Source organism: Falco naumanni, chromosome 4, assembly GCF_017639655.2.
Source record: "Falco naumanni isolate bFalNau1 chromosome 4, bFalNau1.pat, whole genome shotgun sequence".
NCBI classification, from domain to species: domain Eukaryota; kingdom Metazoa; phylum Chordata; class Aves; order Falconiformes; family Falconidae; genus Falco; species Falco naumanni.
In genome coordinates this window covers 76,322,322-76,336,072 of record NC_054057.1, presented here as the reverse complement: position 1 = coordinate 76,336,072, position 13,751 = coordinate 76,322,322, and the positions used below count along the sequence as shown (strand labels likewise).

The 13,751-nt window shown below is 59.2% G+C and overlaps 1 protein-coding gene across 1 annotated transcript in view; it reads right to left on the bottom strand.

The window, feature by feature from the left end:
* NTN3 (netrin 3) overlaps positions 1 to 6,792 on the bottom strand; it is a gene marked incomplete at its 5' end in the record, with an annotated part of 32,159 nt that extends 25,367 nt beyond the window's left edge. Inside the window, one exon of the mRNA XM_040590475.1 lies at positions 6,429 to 6,792. Coding sequence (XP_040446409.1) covers positions 6,429 to 6,792 — 364 coding nt within the window. The remainder of the gene's footprint in view (positions 1 to 6,428) is intronic.
* Between the last annotated feature and the right edge of the window lie 6,959 nt (positions 6,793 to 13,751).

Genomic DNA, 13,751 nt, shown 5'->3' with positions numbered 1-13,751 from the left:
ACCCACTAAACCCTGCTAAGGAGGATCTTCACCTCCTCTCTGCTACATGGCAGCAATGGGACAGGATTAGGGCTATGCTCAAACGTGCCACCTGCAAATACCTTTTAATTCCCTGTTTGGTAACACACAAAGGTAAGGGGAAACCCTGCCCAGGGGAGAGAGACAGAACCAGCAACAGTAATGGCAAAGGGAGAGCCCAGAGGTGAAGGTGTTACAAGCAGGGGTGGGGGCAGCAGCTCCAGGACCCAGGCTAGGGTTACCACTGCTTTTGGGGCACATGGGGAGCACCAGCATCTCCTGCCCATTCTCCCCACCCCGCTGGCAAACTCCGTCCCTCCTGCCAGCCAGACCAAAGCAAAAGCTCCAGAGATTCAGTACCCAACTTTTGGGGTCTCTGCTCCTGCTGAGGAGCAGCCGCCGGGGAGCCAATGCTCACCCAGCAGTGCATCGGCGCTGCAGAGGCAGGGCATGAATGGAAATCATTATCATCCACAAGACCACACACAGGCACGCACGCTCCGCGCTCGGCTCACCCCATTATCCCGCTGAAAGAGAGCCGGGGCCGGTGGTCTCTGCAGACCTCACCTCCGTATCAGAGAGGAGGCCAATCTGCTCCCTTTTATGCATATTCAGCGTGACCCCGGGACTGTCGGCAAACTGCCAGAGGCCTGGGAGTGGGTATTTCTCCTCCCGGCCCCCATATGCCCCCCCTTTCCACTTCCCATCTTCACTGCCCCTGGATCAGATCAAATGGAGACACTGCTGACTAAGCAGGGAGAAAGGAGATGAGCCCCTCGGCGCTGAATCCAGCCCAGCACCCGCTTGGATCCAGCACAAGGAGGAACATAAGCAACGGGGTGCGTCTCCCAGGGACAACATCCCAAAGGTGTCCCCAGCAAGGCTCTCGGGTGGCCGCCAGCTCCTGGCCACCAGCAGCACCCGAGGAAGCAGCCACCCTCCCAGCTCCTCCCCAGAAGCGGCTGCATTTTTGAGGTGGGCGATTTCCTCACTCCTCCGCTCGGGGAATGCTAACAGCCGTGCGGTTTGGAAGGAAGTCATGCCGCCGTAGCGCTTCAGAAGTGCTTTAAAAAAAAAATTAGCTACCGCATCCAGCACCTCCACACCCCTTCTCCCTCACAGCAACACGCTTCCCAAAGCAGCCAGCAGCATTTCCCTGCCTTGTGGGAGGCTTGTCGGGGTGATGCTCCAGCCCACTGTGGATTCCCTTTTCCATCACTTTCTCGGGAGGCAGTGCTGCTGAGAGCAATGCTGGGCACAGATGCATGCCCAGAGCTCAAGGTCTCCCGGTGCCAAGCCAGCAGGTGGGTGCTTGGTCCCCAAAACTGAAGCAAGTGCAGCAGGTGAGCCAGGGCAAAGAGAACAAACTTCCCCAAATACAGACGCTGGTGCCTACAGCAGGCCCAGGGTCACCACCCAGTAGACTAGGGGCAGCAACAGCTTTGCAGAGGTAATTACAGGATTAAGTGGAACAACACAGGGCGGGAAGGGAAGGGGGTTATTAGCCAGATTTGATCCCAGGACCTCTGTGGCACGGGAGCAGCCTTCTCTAATTAAAGTGGAGGGGGGAGGCGTGAGCAGCCTGAGTGGTGCTCCACCAGCCACTGCAGCCCTGCTACCAAAACCCGTGGGCTTAGAGGACAGGAGATGGCTAAAGCCGAGCAGCCAGCACTGCCTGGTAGGGGAAGGGGAAAGCCCCAAGGGATGGCAGGGGAATGGTGCCCTCCTGCCAGGGACCTGTGCTGCTCCCCTGGGTCCTCTGCGATGCTGCTGGCATGGTGCAGTGAGCTGGGTTTCTCCTCCAGGCCAGGGCAGCACAGTGCGTGGGGTGCTCGCATCACCTTAGGAAAGCACATGGCCTTACTTGCAAATGGTTGAGATGGGGATGCCTGCTTTCCACAAGGTGCTGCATCACCCCGTGCACAGGGATGAACTCCTAGGTGCCAGCACTGGGCAACGACAGAGCCACCTACCCACACAGGGCACCAAAAGGCCCCTCATGGCACAACACAGCCATGAAGCAGTGGGTAGAGAAACCCCAGGCAAGGACCAAAGGACCCGGCTGCTTGAGTGGACCCGGCAAATAGATCCAAAGTGCTCAAATAGGAGCTGATCCATGAGGATTGCTCTTCCGTGAGCTGTGCCACCCCCAGTAAAGCCTGCCAGCAGCTCTGGTGTCCTCTGTGCAGGAGGGCACTGGTGAGATGGGAGGGGAGGAGACTCAAAGCAGAAGAGGAGCAGTGTGCTGAGAAGCTGCAGCCGGGCACAAATGGCCAACACGTCCCTTAATAAGGATGTATCAGCTTTTAGACCTTGCACATTCCTACCTCATTAGGGCCTTCCAAGAGCATCACCTCTCTCTTGCCACTTGTGCTGTGGGAGCAACCCACTACAGATCTGCTCCAGCCCCATAAATAGCACCCATCCTGGGGAGCTGCCAGGGTCCCCAGGTCCCTCTGCCCCCTCCCCTCCATGAGCACCAGTCCCTCAGCCACCATGCCAGCTGGCAGATGTTGAGTGGGGGGATGCAGCAAGCAGAACACGTCAGGACCAAACTGTGCTCCGGCCATGGATAAATCATTCCATGTGTCGCTGTGACAAAAAAACACAACTGAGAAGTATTTAAAATGAAAGGAAAAACCCCACGCAGCCAAGGCACTGGGACCAGGCTCGGCTTCCTGGCAGGAGGGAGTGTGCACGGTGGGGAGAGGCCAGAGGGACACAGCAAGGCGGGCAGTACTAATTGCCTCCCAGCCACTAATGGAGCAACGGGTGCCCACTTGGGACGCAGCTAATGGCACCAAGGAGATGCCTTGCTTTTCTTTACAGTCTCCCTCCTCTCTTCTGATATTTAAATTAGAAGCTTCCAAGCACTATGGATCCATGGAACCAAGTGCTCTGGGCAGCCCCTCAAGCTTTCCGACCCTGCTCCCCAAAGTATGTGCAGCTCACATGGGCAATTACACGGCGGTGCCTTCCTGCAGCAGGCACTCCTGGCGATAGATACTGCAATGCACTCTGGCAGGCCGGAGCCAGAATTACACAAGCCATACGATACCCCAGCGGTGCCAGGAGACGCATACAAATTACACTGCACGCAGGAAAGGATGGGCCAGATTCTGACCTCAGCCTGTTTGGCATCAGCCAGAAGTAACTCCATTCAGATCGGGCCAAACCAAGACGTAAGCGACTCCATTCAAATTTACACTGGCATACCTGTGGTCAGAATCTGGCCTGGCTTGAATTAGTTGCTGCCTGACATTACAAAAGGCAGAAATGGAGCCCAGATTTCCTAGGTTATCGAAAACAACTAGGAAAAAAAAAAAAAGGGGGGGGTGGCGGGGTGGCAGGGGGAAGAAAGAAATCCACTACAAAACAAACAGTCCCTGGGCTACCCAACCATGTGCACAGAGCTGTGAAAGGCTGGAATGCCCAGATGCGTCCCTGCTCACCCGTTTTGGTAATTCATAAGTCACAATGATTTAAGCATGTTATCACCCACATGCTGTGGAGCTGAATCCGTTTTGCTACAACACTCTCGCATCCCCTGGCCAGCGCAAGCCAGAGATCTCCTCCTCACACTCCCAATGCAACAGCAGCTCAAGGAGACATCTGGAGCCTCCGGCCTTGCAGGAGCAGAAAGCATGCCTGCCTTGATGCTACCCTATTTATTAACCTCTACTACTGCTTGACTTGTTGCTTTGCCCCACTCTAATCCCACCCCACCTCCCTGAACCCCTTTCCACACTCCTGCCACGCTGCTCAGCTCTGCCACATGCTCCCAGAGCATCCCTCAAGGTGCAGAGGGCTTTCTTCCTGCTGCTCCCAGCAGATGCATGGGACTTGCGTGGTCCCAGCCCAGAAGTCCTCATCACTTCAACCCCTTTCCACTCCATATGGGAATAAAGTGATCTGGTTTCCATAACATCCCTCGTTGCCTTTTCACAACATGCCGGGCACAGATGTTGAAAATAGTCTGGATGAATATTTAAAATGGTATTCAGAGATGACAACATTTGGCCAGCTTTGAAAGATCTCTCACATCGGGTAGAGGATGGCTCACAACAACGGGGCCGGAAACATGCTGCACTTTGACATCTCATTTTTTTTCTTCCCCGCCTCCCCCCCGCCTCACCCCAGCTATTGGTACGATATTTCATGCCCCTGGTGTCACACAGCCTGTTATTGCTTGAGTGCCAGCCAAGTCTGCAGCATTTGGAAGAGGCCGTCACGTACGTTTTTAAACATCACGGGGCAAAGCGGAATATGGAAAATCTGTCGCGTTTCCATACTGAGCACAAGTGTCCTGCGCAGGCTCAGGGAGGGGCTCATGGGGGCACAAAATAATTGCTTCCTTATGGAGCAGGGCCTGACTAACAGGGTGGGGGAACAGGAGGCAGAGGTGCCGTGGACACCCTCAGCATGGCGGGCTGCTTCCCTGCAGAAGGAAGACCAAGCAGTCTCAGCACATGCCCCAAGGTCTGCACCAACACTCACCTCCTTCAGGGCTGGGAAACCCTGCTCAGATCCACACCTCTGCCAGCTGCCACCCAAGGTGGGACCTCTGTTCCAACCAGCCCAGGCTGAAGACATGTTCTGGCACCCAAGGAGCAACAGCAATGCTCCTCAGCCTAGATTCCCATCAGCTTGCATTTCTAGTGGGCTCCTCGCTTCAGGCCACAGCTGCATCCCTGTGTCTGGCTTCTTTCTTCCCCAGGCTCCAGACTTACCTCTGCTTCTTCCCAACCCCGTGTTACACCTGCTCTCTTCTCTGCAGCAACGCTACTCGCCTTCTTCCTTCCACACACAGGTGGAGAAGGAAGGGCTGTTTGGACCGCTGGACCTCCTGTCCCCTGACCAGCTTGCTCCAACCAGGTGATCAGAAAAGCACAGCAGCTCCCTCTGTTTTATAAATGGAATATTGCAAAAAAAAAAAAAAAAAAAGTTGCCCTCCATCCATCCAAACACCTTGGAGGGTGTTTTCAAAGCATGTCTCAAGCCACAGCCTGGCTACACTAGTTACAGGGAGCTCCAGCCTCTCCTGGCTTTGAGAGCAGGCACCAGCAAACTTGACCAGGGGAGAAGGATCTGTGTCATTTCCAGCCATCCGGGGTTTGCACATCCAGGTCTACACTCGGTATCATTTCAGCCCGACTACAGGTTCGACACTAACAGCATGGACGGAGAGAGGGATGCTCAGCCTGGTTTACATCCTGTATGATCATGGGGTGAGGTCATCCGAGAGAGGAGAATCCACGCACAAGTGCTGCCTGGCTGAACGGCAATCCGGCAGGACCGCTGCACTGCCGGAAGAGCTCCTGCTGCTGCCCACGGGGCCTTCCTCACCCAACACTGCTCAGCGAAAGCCAAGCAAGGCAGCAGACTGCTGAGCGCCACGTCCCCCATCATGCCAGTTATTCCTTATCCCAAGAAAGGTATTTCCATCCACCCACTCTCCAGTGGGCCGGGGAAGCTGCCAGAGGGACAGCGTTTTGAAGAAACAAGGGTTCAGCAGCCCTGAGGCAGAAAAGCAGGAACAAACCCACCAAACACAGCCTAGCTTCCACTCTGCCTGTGCCACCACCCACTCACCCATGCCCCAGCCAGAACTGCCAGCCTCACCCCAGCTGTCATTTGGGGCAGGGTGCTGGGGAGTCTCACCCAGCCCGGCCCCAGGACTGCGACACAGCTGAGGACATGGTGCGGGAGCGATTTCCAGAGGGACCCCCCCACCGAGCTGCCTCCCAGGGGGGGTGTCTCTCAGACAGCTGTGCTGGGCAGGGACCAGCAGCAGCCTCACGCATGGGTTGGTGGTGAGGGCAAAGCCACCCCGTCAAAGTGCCCAGTGGCTTTGTGGTGGTGGAGACCTGAGCAGAGAAAGGCCAGCGGAGACCTGAGCGGAGGAAGGCCAGGCAGGAGCTGCAGGCAGGGAGCACGTGTGTGCCCGGCCAGCCGGGGCTGGCACTGCGGGCAGCAGCCGGGCAGCGCTCCCGTCGCCGGTGGGTGCCAGGGCTCAGCGCCTCGGCGGGCTCCAGTCCCCCCAGTAGCTCCGCGCAAAGGCGGGGGGGTGTGGGGGGCCTGCGACACTGCGAGGCTTCGCCCAGCGCCGAGCACCCCCGCGTCCCCCCCGCCGGGGCGGTGGCAGCGAGCCGGGCCGGGACAAAGCGCGGAGCGGTCGGGGCTGCGCGGGGCCGGCAGCGGGGCTCGGCTGCGGACGGGCGGCACCCCCGGCCCCGCTGCGGGGAGGTCCCGGTTTCGGCGGTGAAAGGATGGAAAGGGGAATAAAGGGAGGGTGGGGGGAGTGGGAAGAGGGAGGAATAAAAGGCAACGAGGGAGGGGGCGGCGGGGAGGAGAGCACGGAGCTGCTCGGCCAGGGCCGCCGGCGCCGGGAAGTTGGAAGCGCAGCTTACCGCGGCCGCGCAGGTAGCGGGGTCGGTCCGGGCAGCAGGTCCGGGGGGCAGGCGGCGAGAGGAGCCGGGGCCGCCGCAGCAGCCGCAGGGCGAGCGTGGGGGCAGGTCCCCCTTCCCTTGGCTGATCGCAACGCACACACACACACACCAAAAAAAAAAAAAAAAGAAAAAAGCGTAATAGTAACAAATTGCCAGGGAAGAGGGGCCGGGGGGGGGGGAAAGAAAAGAAAGCAGAATAAAGCGAAATAGTGCAAAGCGGGAGTGCCGCTCCCGGCGGTGCGGGCGGGTCCCCAGCGCCGTGCCCGCAGCCGGCCGTGCTCCCGCCCGCTCCGCCGCACCGCCCGCGGCTGCTCCGGCTGCGAGAGGGAGGGAGGGAAGGGAGAAAAGGAGAGAAAAGGGAAAAACAAAAAAAAAAAAAAAAAAAAAGAAAAAGCAAGAAGTGGAGAAACTGAGCCCCGACCGCTGCCTGGAAGCGGAGTAAAAAGGCTCCAATAAATCCCGGGTTGAAAAGACGGGAAAAGTCACCTCCCCGAGGAAATCAGAAGCAGATTTCGAGCCATTTAATCACATGCAGGGAGGTGTGTGTGCGTGTGTGCGCCGCCCGCCGCGGCGCTGCCAGCCCTGCCTCCGCCCTCCCGCCGCCGCGGCCGCCCCGCCGGGAGCGGAGCGGGAAGGGGCCGGGAGCCGGGAGGGGAGGAAGGGGCCGCCCCGCCGGCGGACAGCCCTCCCCATCGGGGCGCTGCCGCGGGGGTCCCGGCGGCCGCGAACTCCCACCTGCCGCCCGGCCAGCCCCACCGCGCTCCCGGGAACTGGTTTGGCCCGAAGCGGGTCCATCACCCCGGGCGCACCGGCAGCTCCGGAGCGACAGCCCAGCGCGCCGAGAGCTCAGCCGGTACCGCAAGGCAGGCGGCTGATAATCCTCCCCCGGCTTCCCAAAGCAGAAGAAATGAGGGATTTACCAGGCGGGGAGCAGTCTCCTCTTATGGAGGAGGATAGAGTCTCTGCTCCATCCCGTGATGCGGGGGCTTTTCACGTGCTGCGGCACCGGGGCTGGCCTTGGCCTCTGATTTCTGGTCGGGGGTGGGGGAGAAAAATGGGGGCATTTCCAATTTCTGCTGTGAGAGGCTGCCCGGCACAGCTGCCTCCGGGCTTCCCCAGGAGGGTCTGCACCCACCCCCCCTCCCCCGCCCCCGGCCACCTGCGTGCGGGGCAGGAAAAAGGTGAAACTAATTTAATCAGCATTTGTGTGAGGCGCTGGAGGAGAGCAGAAAACCTGGACCTGGATCCCCTTGCTCACTGGGGTCACGTTCACAGCACTGCAGCCCCCACACCTTCCAGCACGGCCTGGGGAATGTCCTTCTGTTGATGCCCTTGCAATGGATGCAAAGACTCGGGAGGGTACTGGAGGTGGGGAGAAGGGCAAGATGCTGGTGCTGTGCTCACCCGTTACCTCCCAGGCTCCAGGCCAGCATCACCCCGCTCCCAGAGGATCCCTGGTTACCCACATCCTGTTGCTCCAGGGCAGCAGGTTGCAGAAGCACTCTCCCCAGCCGGCTGGCAGATGCTTGCTGAGGGAGAAGACCCCAGCTGGCCACAAGTCCCAGGGGAAACACTGTTTGCTGCTCTCAGCCTTGTCGCACAAAAAGCATTTTCCACTGATTCCAGCAGCAGGGACGTGGATAAGGAAGGGTAAAGCTTCACTGAGTGATGGGGCAGGGGAACCTCAAGGGTCTATAAGCCCAATGCCATGGGTGTTCTGTATCTCCTGTCTCTCTCTGTGACACTTGTGCATTCAGAAAGCCAGGAGGCCAAGCCACAAAGTCCCAGCAGCCCAGATGCAGATCACAGAGACGCAAGTGCAGGGCCAGCATTTGCTTTTCATGGGGCTAGATCAGAGTGTGGGACAGAGTGAGGCCAGCGATTGTCAGAAAAGTGAGGGACTGTATGCATGGGGCTGGGAACAGGCTGGGATGACGATGGGGCAAAAGAGGGTATGGTTTGAAGATCCTGAGGTGACGTAAAACAGGAATTGTGGCAGGGATGGACCTGAAGGTGTTTTCCTCACCAGAAAGCACAAGGACTACCATGAACATGAGCCATGATGCTAAGCCTGGCTGTTCCAGGGTGGTGCTGAGCCGGGGGACTGTGTCACCACAAACTCAGTGCTGCTGTTTTCACACTCATCAGACATCCCTGCCTTGGGACTCAAACTTAATGTTAGAGGTGCTGGCCACTGTACAAGGAAGTCCTGGGACTGGTGTCTGCAGACTTCACATCAGTGAAAGCCCAGCTGAGAAGGACAGAAGCTGTTTCCTCGTTCCCCATTTCCGCTGTTCCCTGCACACTCCCTCTTTGCAGGATGGAGAGTCTGAGAAAAAAACATGAATCTGGGTTTGGCAAACAGGGGATGCTGAGGATATCAGCAGGGATGGAGCACAAGCTGTAGTAGGAATCGGACTGCTGAGACCCTGCTGGGTGTCCCTCTGCACACCAACATTACCATGAACTGGGTACCCAGTGCTCACTGCATTCCTGGACAGATTTCCAAGGGCTGGGAGGAGGAGAAGGCAAATGCATTTGGTGGTTTCTGCATCCTTGGTGTCTGCAGGAAGCTCTGCCCCCTGCAAGCTTCTGTTCTGCATGCGCATCCATTCCTGCTCCTCATGCCATGTGAAGGCATGACATCTGGTGCCAGCCAGGCTTCTCATTTAACAAAGGATTGCTGGAAGGATACGGACATCCGTAAGCTGTTGGAGCAAAAGCTGTGGCTCCAGCACCAAGTCAGCTGGGGCAGATACAGAATCACAGAATGGTCTGGGTTGAAGGGACCTTTAAAGACCATCTAGTCCAACTCCACCACAGGGCCTTCTGTTGTTAGACCAGGTCACTCAAAGCCCCATCCAGCCTGACCTCAAACACTTCCAATGGTGGGGCATCCACAACTTCTCTGGGCAACCTGTTCCGCTGTCTCACCACCCTCAGGGTAAAGAGGTTTTTTCCTTATGTCCAATCCAAACCTACCCTCTGTCGATTTAAAACCACTGCCCCTTTTCCTGTCACTACAGACCTCGGTAAAAAGTCTCACTCCGTCTTTCTTATATATGTCCAAGGGCCGCAGTAAGATGTCCCCGCAGCCTTCTGTCATCCAGGCTGAGCAACCCCAGCTCCCGCACCCTCTCTGCAATCAGTACCGCACATCCCCCCGCCACACACGCTCACAGTCGGTCCAGCCGTGCAGGGGACGTGCGTGGCCTTTGCCCTCGGCCTGCGGTGAGCTCTGCCCCCCGACAGCCGCCCGCCCCCCGGCAGCCCGGGCTGCGAACGCCGGCGGCAGCCCCCGCTCGGGCGATGCGCGGCCTTCGCTTGCCCTCTGCTGGGCTGGCGGGGAGGCGGCGAGCGGTGCGGGCCAGCCACGGGCCACCCCGGCCAGCCACGGGGCCACCCCGGCAACCGGGGTCACCCCCTGCCCTCCCGCTCAGCTGCGGCTGGGGGCGGCGGCAGGGGGGGCCGGAGCGGGGGCGGGGAGGGACGGCGGTGCGAGGGCCGGGCACCCCAAGGTGGCACCCCTGCCAGACCCGCTGCAGGATGGCCACAGCCCCCAGCCCCACTGGAGAGAGGAGGATGCGTGGGCACCAGCAGCTCCAGCACCCTGCTGCCTCTGCATCCCGCCGTGTAGGAAAGGAGAGGTGGAGGTTCCCATTCCCAGGCGGGCTCCTGCCGTCTTGCTAGGCAGGCAGGGAAGAGACCCTATTTACCAACTTCCCCAAGTCCTTCTTTAATCTCTTCACTGGAGAAGGAAGAGGTTTGCTGCCAGAAGGGAGGACTCTTTCCTTTGGCTGGTCCCACAGGTCCCTGCCCAGTGCAGTAAGATAAGAGAACCCCATTTTAGCCACTGGGTTGTCTTCAAGGTGATTCCATAATTCTCACATTTCCCCTTCTTTCTGTGCCATTTACTCTTCAAAGGCCACCTACACTGCCTCCTTTGCTGGGCTGCCAGTCTCCCGGCAGACCCATCTCCCTTCCCATGCTGTGTTTAGAGCCTGTCACCACAACTGGCTTCTTCTGGAGTGCAGGTCACTCCAACTAACCCCAGGAACTGAAACACCACGGTCTTGCCAGGGCATGCAGTGAGGTACGAACACCCTGCCTCATGGGGTGTGCTTTGCTCAAGGTATCCTGCCACAGCTCCACCATGCCAGTGGCTTGGGATTCCCCTGCAGCTCACGAGCCCTTGGGGGACCATGCCCTCCAGCCCTGAGCCTCCTGCTCACTACCAGCCTTCCTGCAGGCACAGCACGCCCACGGTGCGGTAAGTCTTTCCTCTCAATCTGCACTGGCTGGAGAACAGAGATGTCCTAGGCTGCCTGCCCACCCTGGGGTCCAGGTGCAGGCAGCACCCAGGGTCTGAGTACAGTGGGGGTATAGGGGCAGCCCAAATGGGCGTTTCTTGGGACCAGCAGCACTGCTCTGTGCCATAGTAACTCTTCTCTGCCACCCGGGAGGGTCAATGGGGACAGCTAGCAATGAAGTTTTCAGGTCTGGGTGCCCCTACGAGCCTGTGTAAAATCAGCATAACATTGCCACAGACAAAAACACAGACAGGCACACACCTTTGCCTCCGCCTGCCATCTCCCAGGGGAAAGCTGAGCATCTGGGGCTTGAGTCTCATTTATACACGAGCCATTTCACCGCTGACATAGATACGTGCTTCCAAGCATAAGCAGACATGAGCACCAGATTCCGGTGGGGATAGGGATTGTCAGTTGAAAGATGTGCAATGACCCTGGCTTGGGAAAAAGAAACAAGGTACAACATCACTGCAACATCCAGCATGTAACACCTCTGCATAGTGATGCTACATGTATTTTTCCCTGCCCTGACCCTGCTCACTCCACTCAGAGGAGGCTGTACAATAACATGGCACGGGCCAGGCACGGAGCCAGAGCTTTAGCTAAAAGCACAAAACCAAGCTGGGGCAGACCAAGGGCTAGCCTGCCCTGCAGCCTCCCTCCCCAGCAGGACCGAGCCAGGGGGAGGCTGGAGGGGTGCTGAACCTGCAAGCAGTCTGTGCTGAGGCCACGTGCCAGTGCTGTCACCTTTCCCAGCCTTGGGCTGAGGGGATGCTGCAGGAGGAGGGTGAAGAAGCCAGGAAGTACGTGCAACACCTCCCCAGACACCCTCTGTGCCCCCAGCAAGCTGCAGCTCTGCAGGCATCTCAGGTCCTGCTCTTCCAGCTCTGCGTTACCCCCTGTGGCTGTGGCTGCCCTCGCCCCAGGACCGGTATCTCCCTGTGGCTGTGGCTGCCCCCACCCCAGGACGAAGGGAAGGGACTGGCATGTTCCTGCTCTGCTGACTGCCGAGGTGCAGGCATGCCCTGGGCAATGCTGAGTTCCAGGAGCTGCTTAACTGCAGGCCGCCAGGCCCAGCAAGCAGCTGCTCGCGGGGTTCAGGAGTGGGTTTCGTGCCTCTTTCCGCGCCCGGCAGCTTCCTGAGCTGCAAGCCCCGCGCCTGGCCCTTCCCAGCCACCCTACGGTTCGTTTTTAACTGCCCCCGTTGCGCTGCCGCGGCTGCGGGTCGCTCCAGAATTTCACCACCCCAGCCCACCTTACCAGCCTGCCTGCGGCCACCCCCTGCGCTGCGGCCACTGCAGTCCCTCCCCACGGCAAGCAAAGGGACACGCGTGTCCCCAGGCGCAGCAGCAGCGGCTGCGGGCGCCGGCCAGGCAAGCCCCGGCTCCGGGAGCGGCGGTGCGGCGCGGCGAGCCCCGGTGCGGGCCCGCTGGCAGCGCAGCCCCGGCCGGGAGCCGCGAGGTGGTGCCGTTTCCCCGCCGCTGCGGGCTGGCCCCCGGGCTTGCGCGGGGAGGGGCGGCGGCAGCCTGCAGCGGGTGGCTCCGTACGGTGGGAGCGGGGAAACCCGTCCCCCGCGGCATTTGCGGCTAAATTTGTGTTTTCATCAGCGGGAGGATGCGGGGCGGTGTCTCGCACGCCTGCACTTGTGATGGGGGGAGCCCTCGGCACGCTCCCTGCGTGGCAGGGTCTCTCGGCAAGCAGGGCTACCTGCCAGCAGCATCTCTGCTGAGCAGGGTTATGTGGATGGGGGGCAAGAGTTTCTCCTGGAAAACATCTCACCCGACCTTTCAGAACTGCCTTTCAGGCCCCCGAAAGCTGCTCACAGGCCTGAGGTCAGCAGCAAACCTGAGCTTTAGCACAAGGAGCTCTGTTAATTAACCTCATCAGGTACCTCAGTATCTTTGGGTGCTAGGGACCCTATTCCTGCCTGCCCTCACTTCCCAGCTCCAGTCAGATGCCGAACAACCTTGGGCTACCTGCAGGGATCTGGAGAAGCTGGGCAATGTCCTCGTGCGCTGGAGGAATCTGGCTGACGGAGAGCACCTCGTCCGCAGCGTTGGAGAAGCAGGCGTTCACCACAGAAAGCAGCTGCTGATGTTGCAATCGGAGCGCCGCATGCTCCTGGTGCCGCAGGGGTGTTCCCAGCCAGACACTGAGGGAAGAAGCCCACAAACCTGCCTGGCAGATGGAGGCTGTCCTGTACAAGCTGGGAGCAGCTCGCTAGGCTGGCTTTAGCATGGCTGGAGTTGAGGTTTGGCTTGTGTCTTGTTTGCTCCAAACCGATTCAGCCTTCAGCGGGCAGATTTGGGCTGGGATTCCAGAAAGCCTCAGCAGCTCAGGCCGTGCCTCTGCCACTCAGGCGGGCATGGTGCAGGGTGCCTTTGTTTTGCTCCCAGGCTGCCGCTGGGCCCACGAGTTGCAGCACAGAGATGCCAGCCCAGGAGCCCAAAGCAGCAGGACCTGCTGCTGCTAAGACTTGCCTCGAGCTGTACCCTGCAGGCTCTGCTAGCAGCCTGCGCTCTGGAGCCCACAGACTTGTGAGCAGCAGCACCTGGCATGACGTAAAAAAATCCCTGTTTTTTGAAGTGCTGGTGGATTTAAGTGCCTTGCCCTCTTTGGGAGTGCTGGCACATGGAAAGGCCCGTAGGGATGAAGGTAATTCCCAGGAGGCAGCAGAAGCACGGTGAGCACCTGGGCAAATTGATGTGCCTGCAGGACCAGCCGTCTGTTACCACTGCCAGCGTTATTGAACCCGCTGCGGAGCACATCCCTGCTCCCAGCAGTGCTGGAGCCAAGCATGACAGTGCCCTGCAGCCAGAGTGTGCAAATGGGGTGTGCAGGTGTTTCCCAAGCATGGCTGCTGCCATATTGTCAAAGCCCCTTGTTGTGGCACCCCACCCAGGCCAGCATGCCCCCAGCCTCAGCCCCCAGTGGCACTTGCTATGGCTACAGATGGCCGCAGAGCTCATGGTGG